General features: G+C 34.6%; 1 protein-coding gene across 2 annotated transcripts; it reads right to left on the reverse strand.

Annotated features, from left to right (window-relative positions):
- Positions 1-1,129: 1,129 nt before the first annotated feature.
- On the reverse strand, positions 1,130-18,539 carry LOC110097629 (DNA-directed RNA polymerase III subunit rpc8). 2 transcript variants are annotated; one of them, XM_020824156.2, is made up of 8 exons: positions 18,309-18,539; positions 13,540-13,636; positions 13,371-13,466; positions 11,390-11,477; positions 8,520-8,583; positions 8,198-8,264; positions 7,980-8,069; positions 1,130-1,307 (listed from the first exon to the last, which is right to left on the reverse strand). In XM_020824156.2, exons 2-8 carry the CDS (start codon positions 13,573-13,575, stop codon positions 1,257-1,259), a joined length of 492 nt encoding a protein of 163 aa, XP_020679815.1. In that variant the 5' UTR covers positions 13,576-13,636; positions 18,309-18,539; the 3' UTR covers positions 1,130-1,256. The 2 variants fall into 2 exon arrangements, with proteins under 2 accessions (XP_020679815.1, XP_020679792.1); XM_020824133.2 differs by having other exon boundaries at positions 13,540-13,655; positions 18,309-18,538.
- Between the last annotated feature and the right edge of the window lie 1,315 nt (positions 18,540-19,854).

Genomic DNA, 19,854 nt, shown 5'->3' on the forward strand with positions numbered 1-19,854 from the left:
TTTCTCATGTACATAGAGTGCGTACAAAAAAATTTATTACGTGCATCCGGAGGCCAATCCGGACAGGCCACGGTATATAATACACAGTGCATTGGATGACATAACATATTTGAATTGGCTTTCAAAAGTGTTGAACACCGCATAAAATAATCTCTCATTTTTAAGAGAAAATCTAAATGTCGGGAAGAAAAGCCCTATCCGAACTCCACGCATAATAATCTCTCCCAATCTCTATTCGTTTTTTCATAAATTTGACAAAATGGCTGGAGCAACTGCCAACAACTTGGACTTCGTCAACAATATACAAGTAGTAATATATAATATCTACAATCTAGATTTTGTTTTTTGACCAAGAAAGTCAAGCTGTTCTTTATTGATGATGGTCAGGATATTGTTAAACTATTTAGCAAAATTTGATTAGAATATGATTTAAATTTTAATAATCAAAATTGAATAAAAATGTATGAATAATGCTTAAATACTTATACATATCAAAGTTTTGCAAATTACATATGCAAATTCTACATCTTGTAGGTCTATAATGGCCGCAATTTTGACGTAATAAATTCTTATAATTCTTTTATTTCCTTTTCAAATCACTAATTTTTTTGATATTCATCTTTATAATCAACATCTATACTGCTATTATAAAAGAATTGTCGAAGAAGCTTTTTCAGCTAGAGCTCGTCGTATGGCCTCTTCATCATGCTTCGGCTACGTCGAATTTTATTAACAGCTTATCATTCACATGCGAATCAGGTGCAACCACGTCATCCAGTACTGAGCAGTACCAAACTCGGTATGAACAGTACTGAGCCGCAATACCGAATAGGGGGTGATGTGACGCATTTTCACAGGGCTCTCAACGGCATTCGGTGTCCACGCATAATAATTTCTCCTTGCATATTTCATGGTAGCAATATGTGTTGGAACCGGTGTTCTTGTTGTGATAACTATCATATATCAATATTTTGAGACCTTTGTGAAAGAGAGAGCCACAGAACTTGGTTTCTTTGATCTGTACACTCTGCCAGCAGGTTTGATGGCCTTAAAACACTGAGCCGGCTTTCTTGCTCTTTATTGGCGAACCAGTTAGGCAAACATAGATAAAAAACCTTTTAAAATGAGGTTAAAAGAATTATTTCATGATGGAAAGCAATTAATTGCTCTTATTAGTACTGTTGATTTGAGTAGCTTTACATTTGATCAACATTAACTCTAAAATATTTTTAAATTATTAAAAAATAATAATAACTCTAATCTTCCCACCATGAAGCTACGCCCAAACCATCTCCACGTATACCTGCCTGAAAAAAAAAAGAAAAAACAACAGGTTAATTCAATTACCATATATAGAGCGCCGGAGCGGTCACGCGACGCGATTTCACGCGTGGGGCTCGATGCGAGCAGTGGCCAGTGGGGCAGGCGGGCAGCCCGTGTACGCTGCACGCCGGCACGCGGGGTCGTGGACTTGCAGGGCAGAGCAGGGCAGCCGGGGCACGGGGCAGGCGGGCATACTCGGGCATAGCGGGCAGGTTCGATTTCAGGGTCATTCCGGGTCATTTCTGGGTTGCTAGGTCAACCCGAACCCGACCCAGTTTTGCAAACGGGTTGATTTTTCGGACCCAAACCCGACCCGCTTCGGGTTCGGCTCAACCCAAACCCGAAATTTTCGGGTCGGGTTCGGGTCGGGTCCAATATTGACAGGTCTAACTGTGTATAAGAAAAAATTATTATGTGTGGTGTCCAGACTCATCCGGAGGACAATTCGGATGGGCCACGGCATAAAATACACAGTACATTGAATGACATAACATATTTGAATTGGCTTTCAAAAATGTCGAACACTCACAAAATAATCTCTCATTTCTAAGAGAGAAAATCTAAACGACTGAAAGAAAAGCTCTATCCGTTTTTTCATAAATTTGACAAAATGCCCGGAGCAACTGCCAACAACTTGGACTTCGTCAACAATATACAAGTAGTAATAAATAATATCTACAATCTAGATTTTGTTTTTTGACCAAGAAAGTCAAAGCTGTTCTTTATTGATGATGGCCAGGATATTGTTAAACTATTTAGCAAAATTTGATTAGAATATGTTTTAAATTTTAATAATCAAAATTGAATAAAAATGTATGAATAATGCTTAAATACTTATACATGTCAAAATTTTGCAAATTACATATGCAAATTCTACATCTTGTAGGTCTATAATGGCTGCAACTTTGACGTAATAAATTCTTATAATTCTTTTATTTCCTTTTCAAATCACTAATTTTTTTGATATTCGTCCTTATTTATAATCAACTTCTATACTTCTATTATAAAAGTAGCTTGAATTTTCACCCATATCAAATCATGATCATAATCACCAGCACTTCTAATCAATTTAATAGTTTACGTCGAATTTATTAAACTTATGCTGACAGTGATTATGGAAAACTTATAGCTTCCCGTGCTTCACGTGAAGAAGAGTTTTGAAAGAATGGTTGAAGAAGCTTTTTGAGTTAGAGCTTAGAGTCGTATGGCTTCCTTATATATCATGCTTCGGCTACGTCATATTTTATTAACCTTATGGACTATTTTATATAGGATGTATCTTTAAGAGACTCCACAGAGAAAATTTTCACATGTTATCATACAATTGATATCAGATATTTAAAAATGGCCATATCATCTATGGTCTAATGTTCTATTCTCTGATTTTCATATTTATTTTTTTTGGGCTAAAAAGCCTGTATCCGATCTTTAAAGGCCTATTTCGAATGAAGATTAAGACAAGTTATAATGCAGTTCTAAATAAATTTTTTATCTCTTATTTTCCGAAGCTTTAAGTACTATATAAAAGGTGACATTTATTTATAATTGACTTGAAGTTAATGTACAGCAACTGAAGTTTTTTTTTTTTTTTTTTTTTAATTCAAGAAGTTCCCAACTCTCATATTTATGTTGCATGTTGCTACATTTTACTTCACATTCCCTCCATATAGTACAGAAATTTTGTTGTATTTATATTCAAAGCATGTGGTAGAAAAACATTTGATATTTTCATCACAAGAAAATTACTCTTTGCTTCACTATATATCATTTTTGTATTCATTGAAAAGACATACCAACTTTACTTGTTTATTAAAATAATTTTAATTTATTTTAACTTTATTGTGAGATTACATTATGTTTTCCTTTGTGATGCCAGGTCATTGAGAATCCAATCTACAGGAGTTAAACCGTTAAGGTATGTGCATTCGAGAGTTGAGAGTTCTTGCAGATGAGAGATTATTCTGTATGGACACCGGACACTGCTTATCGTCCAGAGGCGAATCAAGTGCAACCACATCATCCAGTACCGACTAGTACTGAGCCGCAATACCGAGTAGGGGGTGACGTGACGCATTTTCATAGGACTCTGAACGGCGTTCGATGTCCACGCATAATAATTTCTCCTTGCATATTTCATGGGAGCAATATGCGTTGGAACCTATGTTCTTCTTGTGATAACTATCATATATCAATATTTGAGACCTTTGAGAAAGAGAGAGCCACTGAACTTGGTTTCTGTGATCTGTACACTCTGCCAGCAGGTTTGATAGCCTTAAAACACTGAGCCCGCTTTCTTGCTCTTTCTTGGCGAACCAGTTAGGCAACATAGATATAAAACCTTTTAAAATGAGGTTAAAAGAATTATTTCATGATGGTAAGCAATTAATTGCTCTTATTAGTACTGTTGATTTGAGTAGCTTTACATTTGATCAACAGTAACTCTAATCTTCCCACCATGAAGCTACGCCCAAACCATCCCCGCGTATACCTGCCTGAAAATAAAAAGGAAAATAAAAAAAAGAAAAAACAACAGGTTAATTCAATTACCATATCTAACAAAAAATTAACTATTGATGGGCTCACTCATAGGAGAAATTATTACGTGCGGAGATCGGACAAAGAACCGTTCGGTTTTGTCTTTATGAATAGTTAAAACGCAATGGTGCACTGCACTTTTACTACTGTACATAGAGACAACAAAATAGTTCTTTGTGTCCGATCTCCGCACGTAATAATCTCTGCACTCATAGAACTCTCGGTTCATTTATTTTTTATTTATTTTTTCTACTTTTATCAGTTCTTAGTTACTTCAAAGTGCATCGAAAAGAGTGAAGATCTCAAAATTTAAATAAGTAAAAAAATAAAAAATAAAATCTTCAAGAAATTGCTACATAACAGAATGTATGGATGCTAGCTTAACCAGTATTCATAACAAATCAAACTAAAAGAACTTTGGAAGTCCAAATTCCTATAATCAGGTGCTGGAAATGACAGGAAAACTGTGAAGAATGCCACGAATGAAAAGATTCACTTCAAATGAAATATATTAGTCTCATTGTGGAGGCTGCAGCAGTTTGTAAAAGGCCAATATATTGGATTCATAAATTGAATATATCTAGGCAGTGTTGGAGCTTAAGCTCCCCATCTCCCTTCACGCCATTTGCTCCAACAGAATTCCCATAAAAAATGTAATTATAAAAATATCTAGGTTTCCGGATACCGTCCAGGTAAACTAGATAAACAAGGGCTCTGAAAATTTACACCCGACTCTTCTGAGATAGTTCAAGTCCCAGGTCAAACTTTTAGAAGATAAATTGATTATAGATAAAATATTTCCTATAGAATGCGCACTAATTTTACCATAACATTATTATATGATTTCAAATTTTTCATAGGCATAAACCCTTATAGTTAATTACCCTTCCCAGTAATGAGAGTTCTTGATTAAAACTAGTCATTAAGTACAAAGTGCTTAGCATATAATAACAATGATTTAATTTTATGGTGGGAAAATCTACCATTGTTTGATTAAAGCAAATATTGAGGGAAATGATAATGAATCCAATCGAGATCCATGGTTCTATTATTTTAGGTTGCTATGGTTCATAATTTAGTTAGTCAGCGGGAAAGGTCCATCCAACATGCTGAAATATTTTTTATCAACAACCATAGGTTGTGTCGTCCAAGAGAGCCTTGTAGATCTAAGGTGGATGTTTTCCAACGAAGAAAATATTAAGTCGACCTTAAATAGCAGAGAACTTTGTCTTTTTAAATGCATCACAACTCTAAAGCCATTCGGGAACATTTAAAATGTGATTGTTACTGTATTATAATGATGTCATGTTGTGGTGAAATCACCCAATTAGAAGATCTCAGTTATAATCATTATTTAGTTGTATCATTTGATGGAAAAACTATCCGGTTAGAGAACACATGCCACATCTTTATTGATGCAAGAAATTTTCGGAGTAATTATAATTATTTGTCAAATCAAACATTGGTGCTTTGTGAGCAAAAGCTAATCTTAAACTTGTCAACATCATTAAACTATTGTTGAGGTTGGACATTAAAACTTGGTGTGATCAATCCAATATGCATATTTTTTAATTTTATACTTATAGAATTTTTTGTGATGGTTTGCGCTTTGAAGTCTTGTTGAAATTCATTGACACACGAGCATATGTGCGCTCAGAAAATTTTTCGCCCTGACTTCTACGCATGTTAGAGGAGAGATTTTTAATAAATTAAGTTTCGGATCAAACTTTTAGAAGGCAGATTATGTTGGAGGTAAAACACTACTCTCGAATAGAGGATCAATTATATATTGGTATTTTCCGTTTATGTTTCATCAAATAATACAAATTACCTACTGTTTTCCTGATTTTGTGCGGATTTTTGTGGAGAATTCTCGCTGCTTTCCAAAAATTGCTAGGAAATTCTTGAGATCTTCAAGTATTTCCTATCAAAACCATTCAGTGGATTCCTAAGGAATGGATTCGAACAAAATCCTAAGGGACTCATCCAAGTAGGCTTCCAAAGGATGATCCTTTAAAAAAGATTTTTGAGTAGATATCTGAGAAATGCCTTGCAGTGATGGTTGATTGGCTCAAGAACTTTGCCAACCTCTTTGCATAGCACATAATGCCTTAGCTCAACTTAAAAGGACCAAGTTGAAGAGCCAAGAACTAGACAAGATATGAATTGGTAATGAATATGTGGGACAACCTCATTTAATACTTCTCCAATACTCAAAAAGAAATGCACTATACATGCACAAGCAGGAACCACAAAAAATGGCAGCGAAATCCCCAGCACTAGTAGCACGCTCCCTAGTTAGGTGACAGAACATCTAAATATTCATGAGAAAATCCATCCACCCCAATACTTGCTAGAAAGGTAAATTGATCTCTTTAATCACTTGACATGTACAAAATATGACATGATAAGGGATTCTCAATAAATCACCCAGAATTGAGTTATTCTCTATAAACGATATCATCCAAGTAAGTATTTGAATACAATGTAATGAAACTATGGGAGATAAAAATGCAAAGTTTACTCTAGGAGTCCTCCTACTAAATAAACTGTCATTGAGCAACAACATCAAGCCTTTGTCCCACTACATGGGGTCGGCAACATGAATCCTTTTTCTCCATTGTGTCCTGTTAAAAGTCAAATTCTCATTTAAATATAATAAGGAAAGATCATTTCTAATGGCTCTAGCCAAGCCTTTTTAGGTCTACCTCTACTTTTCTTAACATAAGTCAAATTTAATACCTCTACTTTCCTAACCGGGTCATCGGAAGGCCGCCATTTTATATGATCAAACCATCTAAGGCGACTCTCTCTAATCTTATCTTCCACTGGAGCTACTCCAACCTTTTCACTAATATGCTCATTTCGTATCCAATATCTAAGAGTAAAGCCACTCATCCACCTGAGCATCATCGTCTTTGCAACACTTAACTTAATATTATGCTTCTTTTTTAATGGCCAACATTTGGCACCATAAAGCATCGCAGGTCTCACCACCATCTTATAGAATTTTCCCTAAAGTATGAGGGGAACTTTTCTATCACACAACAAGCCCGATGCATTCCTCCACTTCAACCATCCAACTTAAATTTTGCTAATAATATCCTCATCTATTTCACCATCACTCGGAACAATAGATCCAAGATATCTAAAACAAGTACTCTTGTTAATGACTTGATCACCCAAAGTCACAATCCCCTCACTAGGTCTATTATTACTAAAATTATACTCTATATATTCAGTTTTAGATCTACTCAAGCGAAAACCTTTAGGTTGACCTCCATAATTCAAGTTTACCTTCAACTCCTTCTTTAGTCTTATCAATAATAAGAATATCATCAACAAAGCATACACTAAGGTGCATCCTCTTGCAAATGGCCAGTGAGAACATCATGACTAAAGCAATAAAGATATGGGCTTAAGGCTGATCCTTGATGTAATCCAACCGAAATAGGAAAATACTTGGTCAAACCACCTTGTGTTTGAACATAAGTAATAGCTCAGGCATACATATCTTTAATGATTTGAATATAAGCGTTATTAACTCCTTTCTTTTCAAGAACTCTCCAAAGCACTTCTCTAGGAACTTTATCATATGCTTTCTCTAAATCGATAAATATCTTATGTAGACCCTCCTTATTCTCTCTATATTTCTCCATCAAACCTCTCAATAAATGAATGTCTTTCATAGTAGACCTAACCGGCATGAATCCAAATTGATTTTGAGAAATGTTAGTATCACGCCGCAACCTACGCTCCATAACTCGCTCTCATAGTTTTAAAGAATGACAGATTAACTTAATTCCTCTATAATTCGCACAATCTTGGTTGAGCAATGAGTTTGATTTTTATTTAGGTGCATAAGCAATGACATGGTTGTGCAACTCAAGAGGAGAAATAAAAATATGCATTATTCCCCAAAAAGTTGAGGGACTATGTTGAATATTTATTCTAGGATTCAACCTCGTAATAACTCCACTGATTAGCATCTTTACTAATGAGCTCTCCTCCTCAACAAAAGTCCCAAATAAAAAATGAGCATTAACAATATCAAAGAAAAATGGTGATGCATGCAGGTGGCAGAAAAACATTCAGGAATATGTTCATTTCGTAGGACTTACAACTATTTCCATTGGTGCAAATGGTTTTGAATTTGCTTCTTGTTTGACTGGGATGGGAGGATATTTAACACTTATAACTTGAAAATTCACCTGCAAGTTAGAACATACTGAAAAATATAAAATAACAAATATCGAATGAGGCTCATTTTGCCCTATACAAATCAGAGAATATAAATTACGGGATATATAATCAACTATCAAAGGTGGGTGTTGGTTACCTCCTCATTTAGGTCCAGAGGAAAATATTCTGAATTATAGTCCCACTGCCAAATGCCATCATCTCCCCTGCACAGAAAGCAAAGAGGTCATTTTATATTTAGAAGATAAGATATGGATTAGGCTGCAGTTAATTAGAGGCCACCAAAAAGAACCATGAACGTTTTTGCAATGCAAGAAGACCACTTTTCAAAAGCATATAGTTCAATTCAAAAAGATTTGTATTTAGATAATATAGCCTGGAAGGGAGCCGTGAAGATGTCTGCCTAAATGATCTGAAGCGGGCAATCAGACTTCTTTAAAACTTCGAAGAAAGATCTTTACCTTTTGCATGGTTGTTGTAGTTGAAGCACTGGAACGTATATGTCATTGAAGAAACCAAGAGATACTGCAAAATAAGTTGATTGAATGTATAAGACATGAAAAAAATAGTAAAATTAACAGATATTTTTATTCGAGCATTAAAAATTTAAAGCATGCGCGTGGACCTGAATAGGCTGGAATTGAAAATACAGGAGGAATTCTTGTGCCAAGAAGCTTGATTAATACGGTTTTAAGCAGTGAATGAAAACTTACATATAACACGTTAATTTCTAACCTTGTGGGTCATGATTCCAGCTTTCTCTGAAGCATTCAAAGCTTCAACTAAGGGTGTGTTTGGGATGGTGGCGCTGCTGCTTTGCTTTATAAAAAGTTTTTAATTAGTCGTTTGGGGAATTGCGGCGGAACGACGGCAAAAAAAATTCGCGGTCCGCTGCTTTCCGCGGAAAAATGATGTAAAATCCCGCTTGTAAATAGTCGTTACCTTCCCATCGGCGCCTTCCGCACCACTTCCGACTACAATTGCGGAACCTAAAATCCAATGTCAAGCTCCTCATGATCATCTCGCGGCAATCTCCCGACCCGGCTTCTCCAATCAATCTTTTTCGCTTTCCAGTTCCTGTCCCATCTCGCCGATGCTGCCGTCTCCGCAATCTTCCGCCTCATATCTTCTCCGCCAACTCAACACCTCCTCGCTTATCGTAGCAACCGGTGGCCGCATAACTTTCAAAGAACAGGACGGAAGCCTCCCCTGTTTCACTGGAAACAGAGCAGGCATGGAAAAACAGAGGTCGCTTCTGTGATCTCTCGGGGGAAGAGGGCCTCTGCCATGCCCTTAGTTGACTTCGGTTTTCACTTCTACTCAAGCCCTTAGTTGACTTCGATTTTCCTATTTTCTAATATCTTGTATGCGATCTTATAGAAGATAAAGAAACCTGTAAAATAGCATATAATTATTCTTCATGTAGTTTCGTTATTCTTCAAGCTGAAATATTTGTTGAGGATATGTAATTACATACTTATTTAATCTTTTAATTGAATAAAAAAAATTTAAAAAAATTTTGATATTTAAGCAATTTTCTTTCATCACAATATATATAAGGTTATAACCGTAATTTGTTCCCATACAGCTGCAGCACAGCAGCTCGACAATTATACTTCCCAAACAAAATATACTGTTTTCTATACAGCAACTTCACAACTCGACTTTTTGTACATCAGCTTCACAACCTGCTTTACCGACAGCTGCAGCCGTCCCAAACGAAGCCTAAATTTATCAATGAATCTATCACATTCTCTAACGTGGATTCAGCTTAACTCTTCCATCCACTGCAGTACAAAACCTCAATCTTTCACCATTTTACTTTTTGCCATTGCAGTTCTCAAAAACTTGTAAATTTAATTGGAATAAAGTAATAATTTCTTCATCTTCCTAGGAGTACTTTTAAGTTTTTCAGTAAGGTAGAGCAATGTAACCGTTTTACTTTTTGCCTTCCGAGCAGTCCCTTTGACGGGCATTCTCGTTTAAGCTTGTGCTTCCCATTTCAATAAATTTCTGTCACACTAATGCTTTGAATAGATAATTGTTCATTCACCGGACTCTGAAAATAGTCAGTTCCGTATAAGTTTACCAATATGGTGAACTATAACAAAAATATTACATAGATTAAAGTAATTTTCCTTGTGGTTTTGGGAATGGTTAATTCGATCTAAAGTACATTAAATTGCAGCATTTGATACAGAGTTTCTGCCACTATAGTGGTGTTGATGGACTCAGACAATGGTATTAGTAATTGAATTGAGACTGCGGCATTTTATTATGTAATGGTAAAACAACAAATAAGAAAATGCAGTACAAAGAGAAAAACATTTCCAAGGACAGTGAAGTCAGAAAGATCCTAAGCTGATTCAGCCAGATCCCATTAAGCATGAAAACAGATGCAAGAAAGATCAAAGTGGCCACAAAAATACGGACATAAATTTGCCATTTCGTACATAAAGTCATCAATGAGAATATTTGGATGATGCCATTACTATTTAAGGGTCAAGAGAAAAAGAGACTGAGGCCCACAAGAACAAGGTAGATTCCCACCATGATAATGCTTAATGCCAACTGCCTTCTCCAAATCATGTAAAGCTTTCAGTAGCAAATCAGATACAGATACAGATCCATCTGAATCTAGGACGAAGACATAAACTAATTTTTTTTCTAAATTTAGGGTATCTGTATCTGATTCATGTTGATCCTAGGCAAGTATCTATGCTCACAAGACATCACAAATTTTTTTACTGCATTTAGGGCATCTGTTTGATCAAAGTTAAACCAGTTTTATTAGTGCATATTCCTTCATTAAGTCGAACTAAAGAATTGTACTAAGAGCTGAATATTTTAGTTAATACAATATATACTAAATGTGGAATGAAACGAGATAAACTGGCAAGAAGACAATTGCGGATGTGATATGAAAAACAAATATGAAGTTCTGCTCAACAGCTACATACTACAAAATATTATAACAATGCCATTACTCAATATTATGTACAAATGTCATGAATGGCATGAAATTTTGACTTATACGTAGACAATAATGAAAAAATCAATCCCAAAGTTACCAGCATAGTACTTCAAATTACATCCATCTATATCTTCCTTCAGGAGAAATTTCAAGCAATTAATTCCAATAGTTTAACTTCATTAAAAAAATACTGGGTGTACAAATGCTTTCAATTTCTTAGAACAACAACGTCATAATGTCATATCTTGACTTCTAGTAGAATTGACTGTATGTCTGTATCACATATTTTCATTTCATAAGAAACCAAAGTTCAAATATAATTTGAGAGCAAGAAAGAAACAATAATCTGAGGCTTACAACGCAAGCCATCATCGTTTGACTCTTCAATTTTTCCAATAAGAATCTCCCCAACTAAAGGTCGAAACATGACTAACCTGATTACAACCTGTAAAAGTTTGACAATTACCAACAGTAAATTATGAAACAAGACATTAAAATCATTTCCAAAGCAGAAATTGAATACATAATTAGTATCAATAAAACACGACTCGGGAAAGAAGTACGTGGTCTAATGCAAACCATAATAGGCCAACTAGATTTTGGACTGGGTTAAATCCATAAGCCATGTGAAAAACCCTTTCAAACCAGACCAAACATTTAGGTTTTAAAGGTGCACATGATTTCAAGCCATTAACAGTTATTATCAGGTAAAAAACTTCGAAAAACACCACTACCAATTACACTAGTTTAAGCTAAGATGATCCCTCAGTCCCTTACCCATTTCTAGGGTGAAGCATTGCAAGATGCAAGCAAGGAATAAAAAAGGCATCATTTTGCCAATTTGATACAACATGAAACATGCTTAGACCATTAATAATAAATCCCCATGCTAGTATCAAACTGTTATTCAAGTATAAAAAATTTGTTAAGAAATTAGAATGATATTGATATAACTGTTGAACTTCACTCTTTGCCACACCACTTTGTTAGGCAATTCCATTGTCATTACTCCCCACTTCAAGAGGTTTTAAACAATTATCTTCATAACGTGCTAACACTTGCTTCAAACTGGCATGAAGTTTAGATTAAACGTAAAGAGGTATTTCCACCTCACTTTAGACCGTAGGTGAGAGCAAATTTTGCCATCTCACCTTGGACTTCAGACATGAAAAGGTACTGTTACCTTACTAAGAATCTTAGTTGTGATAACTTCTTGTTTCATCGCTTTAAAATTAAGATGTAAAAAAGGTATCTCTAGACCTTAGGTTTGAAGAGATTTCATTGCCTCTTTTTAAATCTCAGCTGTAAGAAGTGTTACAGCCTCACTTTAAATCTTTTATGTGAAGAGGAGTCACAGCCTCAACCTTGGAAGATAAGCCTTATTTTCCATCTCACAATGGTAAATCATTCCCTAGAGATTATATAGATTAGGCCATCAATGATGTGCACGAGTGCATGGATACTACACTATCACATTTTGTGTACGGACAATCTCTTTGCAATGTAGCATAATGACGAGCTACATTGGTAGGAGCCTTAGTAATTAACGATGTAGATAAGGAAGCGCTGTTCTAAACTATTGATCTTGAGTGGCTGTCATGGAATCATGTAGATCCCTTTGAAACTAACATACAAAGAGAAAAGCATATCAACTGTTACTTATCATGTATAAGAGCCTAATAAGACCTAGCATTGGTAGGAGCCTTAGGATCTAGCGATGTAGATAAGTACTGTTCAAAAGTTTTGATGCTGGGTAGCTGTCATGGAATCATGTAGATCCCTTTAAAACTAGCATACAGAAAAGCACATCAACTGTTATCATGGCATATTAACGAAGGCCTCATCTGAGCTTCATTGATTGAGCCTTGACTCGTTTCTGTTAAAAAATATAACTTCTGATGTTATAGATGTTCATAAGAAACCAAATTCAACTGTGAGGCACGATGGATTTAATGTATAATTTATAGATCAAACTATCATTTAGTAACATAACCCAAGGTTATAGCTTAAAATTAAAAAAAAAACAAAAACAAAAATGAGGTTGCATTGAGCTATTTTACTTGCAATATGATTGGTAGTTTAAAATAAAATAAAAACAAAAAACATATAAAATGAACTAAAACAATATAAAAATTTAAGTAAATATCCATAAACATGCGTTAACTATTTTTTTTCCAAAAATTCCGTATGAATTAATAGCATGCTAGAGATACTAACCATAAACTAAGTTAGACAAAAGCATGCAAGCACTAATCAAGGAATAAAACACAAAAGTAAACAAATAGATAGCACTACACAAATAAAAAAACACAATAGCAAACAAATAAATGGAAACTACCTCGTATGTAGAGCAACCATCTCCAGGAGAGATGAAACCACCATCTATAGAAAGAATGTCATAGACAGAAATGCAAAGGCCCAAATTTGCAATAACCTGATAGATCCATGAGCATATAAAATAGGCCAATAGTCGAGGCTTAAATACAGAAGAAAAGAAGTTGACAAACCTTGTCCAAGAATTGCATTTCAAGTTCTCCCTTCATTGCATCAATGAGAGGAAGGCCCAACAACTGGGGATTCAAATGCAATGTGTGCCTGATTTTGCTAAGATGAAACATGGTGCCTTCAAAATGAGATGATGACCAACAGCATTTAATGTTTATTAAGAAATTAAAGAAATTAGTTTGTACATCAATTAAATAGGAGATATAAAGGAGGTTGAACAATAATGCCTATTGTTCCTACAATCCAACATAAACAAAACTAAAGCACATTTTACTCTCATCCATTGACAACTTGTGATTTACTCTCATCCATTATCCTCTTCACAGGATTAGCATATGCAACACCTCACTTTTTGGCAATGCTTCATGTATAACATGTTTGCAAGAGCATCATTTCCACAAAAATGGCTATTTAAGCAAGTTAGTGAAGCCTATTTTAATCACCACCTCAATGTCATTGACCTTTGGTTCCTAAGTGCTATCTAGTCCCCATAGAACCTAAGATAATGGAATTATTTGTGCCTGCCCCTCTTATGTGGGTATGGAGGCCAATACTAGCTAAGCACCTCAAATATCGCCCATGACCATCTTTCTTGGCATAAGCAAGAGGCCATAGTATGCTTTTCTAGACACTCAAATTTACAAGAGTACACATGAAAAAGATACCAAAACTTCCGACATTTATGAGATTAAGCCAAATTACCCCACACCATGATTCCCACGCAAAACAACTTTCGAAAATGATATAGATAAACATAGCTACATGTTGCAAAAACGAGCCAAATCTGCAAAAGAAGATATCATTGTTGTTATTACTCCCTTTCCTTCTTAATAGTGAGAGCTTCTCTCTATTGTGGTCAAAGGCTTCTCCTTTTCATGGAGCAAAAACTCTAAGCACCTCCTCCTTGAAAACATCTCATTCCAGCAATCACCCAAAAAACTCCTCTGTTCTCTCAATTGATGCCCACCTCCTCTCCCTCTCCCTCTCCCTCTCCCTCTCCCTCTTCCCTCTACTCTCAATTGATGCCCACCTCTCCCTCTCCCTCTCCCTCTTCCCTCTACTTGCTTGCGGTTATGGAATGACCACAAACACCATGCAACCTTCTCCTTATATAATGCTTAGTTGTGGTGTATAATAAACTAGTAGTGGTTTGGAAGATTGTGGTAGGTAAAATACTTACAAACGTTAGGTAAAGGGTTATGGATAACAAACTTGTAGGGATCATAAAGAGGGTGGTAGGCAACATACTTGTGCAGGTTGGGAAGATAATTTTATTTGCACATCTCAACAATCTCCAACTTGGAGATATGATTTCTAATGTATCTGCTTGGTAATCAATGCCTAAACACCTCCCTATGCAGCACCTCTATATCATAATTTTGGTGGTTAATTGAGGCTTGCAAAGCCTTAACTTTTCAACGGGCATCACTTTGTGAGAGCATATTGATGGAGGTTATATCAAGATCTATTAGGTTTTTGCAACACTGTTTGTTGCAATTTTGGGGCTACACATTTATGTCTATGACATCTTTTCGTAGATGGTTGTTTCATCTTTCCAAGAGATGGCTGCAATTCATACGAGATAGTTACCATTTATTTGTTTGCTATGTGTTTTATTACAAGATTAGCACTATATATTTGTTTGATATTGTGTTTTATTCCTTTGTAATGCTTGCATGGTGTTGACTAAGTTAGGTTATGGTTAGCGTCTCTAGCATTTATTTAATGAGTTATAAAACATAAGCGTCAGGGAACCATGTATATAGTACTACTTGAGTTGAATGCACCATTGTTCAAAATTGTGTAACGTGAGGCACGTCTCGGTGCAATTCCGACAAAAAATACCTTGAGGCATATGCCTCGAGCTTTTTTGTGAGACGTGCATCTTAGTTTGATTGAGGCGCGCCTCTTTCACCCTTTTTTAATTAAAACTTAACTAAATCATAAACTAAAGCCCTGAACAAATCATGATTTCATGTACCTCCGAGCCACAACAGCTTCTTCTCGACTGCCTCGACCTCCAACCCGCTACCTCAACCACCGCCATCATAGGCATACTATTTTAGATTGGGAGGCATTGGACTCCATAGGTAATGAGGTAGGGGAAAGAGAAAATCGTTACAACGATGACTCAAATGAAGACCCCTTTAGTGATGATAATGCAGATGACTTCTTAATTATTAACATACAATTTTATCTTTCTTTACGAATTAAATGTGGATGAGTATGAAACTAAGAAAGAAAAGATTTGGAGACGAATTTGATGTTAAATGATATTTTTATGCAATTCCTATATTTTATATTATTTTGCTCTTATGATATTTGGATTTTAATTATATTTCATGTAATTTATCAGTCGTTACTTTATGTTTTATGCAATTTTTGTTTCATATGTATGTTGATTTTTTCCTTCATAGTTTAATAGAAAGTTAATATGTCATGATTTAATATATTATTTGATTATTATAAAAAAAATCACTTTTAAACTTTATTTTCACTTTAAGCAATTTTTGAATTTTGAGGCCTACGCCTCGCCACACAGATGGAAAACGACTTAATGCCCAATTGTGCAATCTTAAATCTTCGTATGTACTTTGTCCGAGCGCAGACGATAATGTTCTTTGTCAAGTGAATATCACTTTGATATTAAGGAAAAAGTAGCATCTTCTTGTGATCTATTCAATTCTTCCCAAATATTTTAGCCAAATCATTTCCTTGTTGACTTCAATGACAACTATGCATTTAGCTTTTGTGGTCAATAATACAACTATTTTTTTTAATTGAAACCCAACTAATGATAGTACCACTAGGATGCAGATGAACTCAATAGTACTTTTGCATGCATATAAGTCTCCACCAAACTACACATCAATATATCCCTTTAGTTTCAAGGCTGCCCTTTTAAACTTTAATGAGTAATTTAATTATATCTTCCAGGTAGTACAAGATTCACTTTACAACCACCTTATATTTCTTTCTTAGATTAGACATACAAGAACTAACAAATCCAGCTACATATATAATATATAGTCTTGTGAAAACTATACCATACACCAAAGAGCTAACTATGGATACATAAGGGGCTTCAGTCATATAGACTTTCTCTTTATCAATCTTTGGTGAATGTTTTTTTGAGAGCTTGAAGTACTAGCAAGTTTAGTGCTCACCATCATTGCTTTGATCACATTGAATATAATTAACACATCTTCAATGCATTAATATTGTGATAGGCTAAAATTCTTTATCTTTGAGTAGCCTAGCCAATGTATAGGTGCTATTATTATAAAAAAATTTAATATCATCTTTCATAATAAGCTACCACTTGGCAAAATCTTTGACCTGTACGGTTTCATCATAACGCTTAAGCTCTCTTGGGTCTATAAGCAATAGTTAATTAAGATAATGAGAGTAATGGTTAGTACCCTAATGAGTTTTTGTGACCTTCTGACTTGGTTCACAAGTGTGTTGAGCTCGAGACGTTCCTGAGTTACCTGTAATGTTTCTTATTTTTGCTCTAGGGTAAGTAGCCCCTCTAGTTCAACCAGCTCTAAAATGAAGGTGTCTTTTGCAATAATTCATGACATATTTTATACAGTATAAATTCATTAAAGATAATATTTCTACTCATACTAATGTTTTTACTTTCACCATCCCAAAATTTGCACCGAAACCACTTAATTGACATCCAATGAAGTTGTACTTGATGAATTTTGGGTCAAGCTTATTTATAGTGATTTGACCAACACAAATACAAGATAGGCAATTGCGAACCATCAAATGTGACAAGAATATTTCCTTGCATGTTCAAGATTCTTCAAGAAGTCCAATGTTAAGTGCAATTAATGAGGAAATGTTCAAGATTCTTCAAGAAGTCCAATGTTAAGTGCAATTAATGGTCCTTGGTTTATCAGATATATTCATATGCTTACTGCTTCAATCCATAAGGTCTTGGGAAGACCAACATACAATCTCATGATCCTTGCATGCTCATTGAGAACTATATTCATCATCTCAGCAACTATATTTTGTTGTGAAGTTTATGGCACTGTTTTCGCCATATAGATCTCAAGAAATGCAAAATAGTTTTTGAATTTTATGAAGTCATACTCTCCACCATTGTATAATCAAAGGCACTAAATTTTGCCTCCAGTTTTATTCACCATTAGACTTTTCCACTCACACAAGTTAAGAACACGTTAGACTTATTTTTAATAAAACGAACTCATACATTCCTAGTGTTTTCCTCTATAAATATGATGTAGTTTAATGATCCTGTCAGGAAACTGATAAAGATGGCCCTCATACATCTGTCTGCACTAACACAAACCGTCTGATCATAGTTCTCTTTAAACCTTAAAGAAATTAATCTGTCTTTGCTTGTCTAAAATGCAATCTTCACATAAGATAGGTTGAATAAACTTTAAATTTGAAATTTTACCTTTCGCATGGAGAAACTTTGTAGAGAAAAGTCAATCTCATATTTATGCTAACTATCCTTTTGAAAATATAAAAACTTAATCAAAATAGTGTTAGTTCAAAGCCAGGCCAAAAGTGCTAACAATCAATTTAGAAAACTAAAGGGGCAGTTTGGCAACATGATTTATGCAGGATTCGAGCAGGCGGGATTTGAGCAGCCGGTAAATCTCACGGCGGAATACATCCTCCGTTTCCCTCTTTTTGCCGTAAATCTCGGATTTACTCATTCCTGGAGTTCGACGGATTTAAGGGATTTGGCCGAAGAAGCGCGCGAAAGGGAAAAAGATAAAGTTACCTTCGCAGCGAGCAAACTCCCGTCGCTACTTCCTATAGGCGAACTGTCGCGACAGGAAGGAACGTCGTCGAAGTAGGTGAAGGAGCCCTTTAGCGATTCGTTCAAGCAGGCGAAGTCGAACAGTGATGAAGAAATGGAAATAAATCGTAGAAACTTCTTAGGCTCGAAAGAGAAGAAACAAATCGTAGTTTAATTAGGGCTGTAAGCGCTCTACATGCTATTTCCGGCTAGGCAATATAAAATCCAGTTCGTCGTTTAATTAAAACATTTTCTTAACTATTGGATGCTTAAATAAAAAAGTTCGAATAATTATATGTTTAGATCATTATTTTCATGACTAACATTTTGAAGCTCCTGAACATGTTTGATAAGAAGTTTGATTCTTGAATCTTGTAAGATAAGAAGAATAATAAAGAAAATAAAATATTCATGAACAAGCTCGTTTAATAGTTTGAAACAATCATTAGGAATGATCGCAAACATATTTGTTAGTATGCTCGATGAAGCTCGTTCATTAAGCTAATAAATATTCAGAAGTAGAGCTCGTTTATAATCTTATAAGTCTCGTTATTTAAAGCCCGATAAGCACAAAATGAATCGAACATGAATCGAACCTGAACAAAACACAAACCAAATATGAATATACATCAACTTAAACGAACCAAACTTGAACACGAACATGAAAGCTCGAATCGAGCATGAACAAGTTAATAATAAATGAACATGAATATGAGCAAGCAAATGCTCGGCTCAGTTCAATTCGTTTATAGCTCTTAATTATCAAATTAATCTAAGTAATTAAATTAATATAAATTAAAATATAAATAAATAATTACATAATTAATAATATAAATAGTAATTAAATTAGGTTACTAATATTCTAAATAATAATTAGATAACTATTCTAAATAGTAATAGTAATTATGTAATTAGTTCAAATATTAATATTTATAATAGTAATTGGATAGTTAAACTAATTAATATTCCTAAACTATATTATTAGTTGAGTTATATAATATTATATAATTAGTATTCTAAATACTAATTATATTATTAATTATTATTTGATAATTAAATTAGTTTCTAATCATAAAGAATAAGTAACTTGTATTAAAATATAAATTAAATTTAAATTTTTAATGAACTCACCATCTTAATTGGATTACGTTGTTAAACAGTTTCACATGATTTAATGAGATTTAACACTTATTTTCAGAATAATTTTAGCAGGATTTACTAAATCTGAATTTACATGATTTATTTAAATCCTAATGGTTGCAAAACAGCCCCAAAATGTGTATTTCCAACTCCCTTAATTTATGTTTGAATTAAGCTCTAAAGTATGTTAGTTAAATTATCTTTGATTAATTACAATAGCTCACATATGTTAATCATAATTACAAGAAATGGTATTTTAGGATTTAGGATTTACTTTAGCTTCAATGACCTCTATGGGAGAAACTCTGCACGGCCCCTATAAATCCAAGATTTAGTTGATATTGGGTATGTTATCTGATTATTAGCTGAGGAGTGCGAACGGGGAGAA

This window comes from Dendrobium catenatum, unplaced genomic scaffold (assembly GCF_001605985.2).
Source record: "Dendrobium catenatum unplaced genomic scaffold, ASM160598v2 fragScaff_scaffold_231, whole genome shotgun sequence".
Classification (NCBI taxonomy): domain Eukaryota; kingdom Viridiplantae; phylum Streptophyta; class Magnoliopsida; order Asparagales; family Orchidaceae; genus Dendrobium; species Dendrobium catenatum.

Coding starts and splice junctions, on each gene's coding strand:
- LOC110097629 (XM_020824133.2), bottom strand. CDS start 13,650: ATGTTTCATCTTAGCAAAATCAGGCACACATTGCATTTGAATCCCCAG. Junction 13,467..13,539: donor AAATGCAATTCTTGGACAAG/GTTTGTCAACTT, acceptor TGGATCTATCAG/GTTATTGCAAATTTGGGCCT. Junction 8,584..11,389: donor AAACGATGATGGCTTGCGTT/GTAAGCCTCAGA, acceptor CTTATTTTGCAG/TATCTCTTGGTTTCTTCAAT.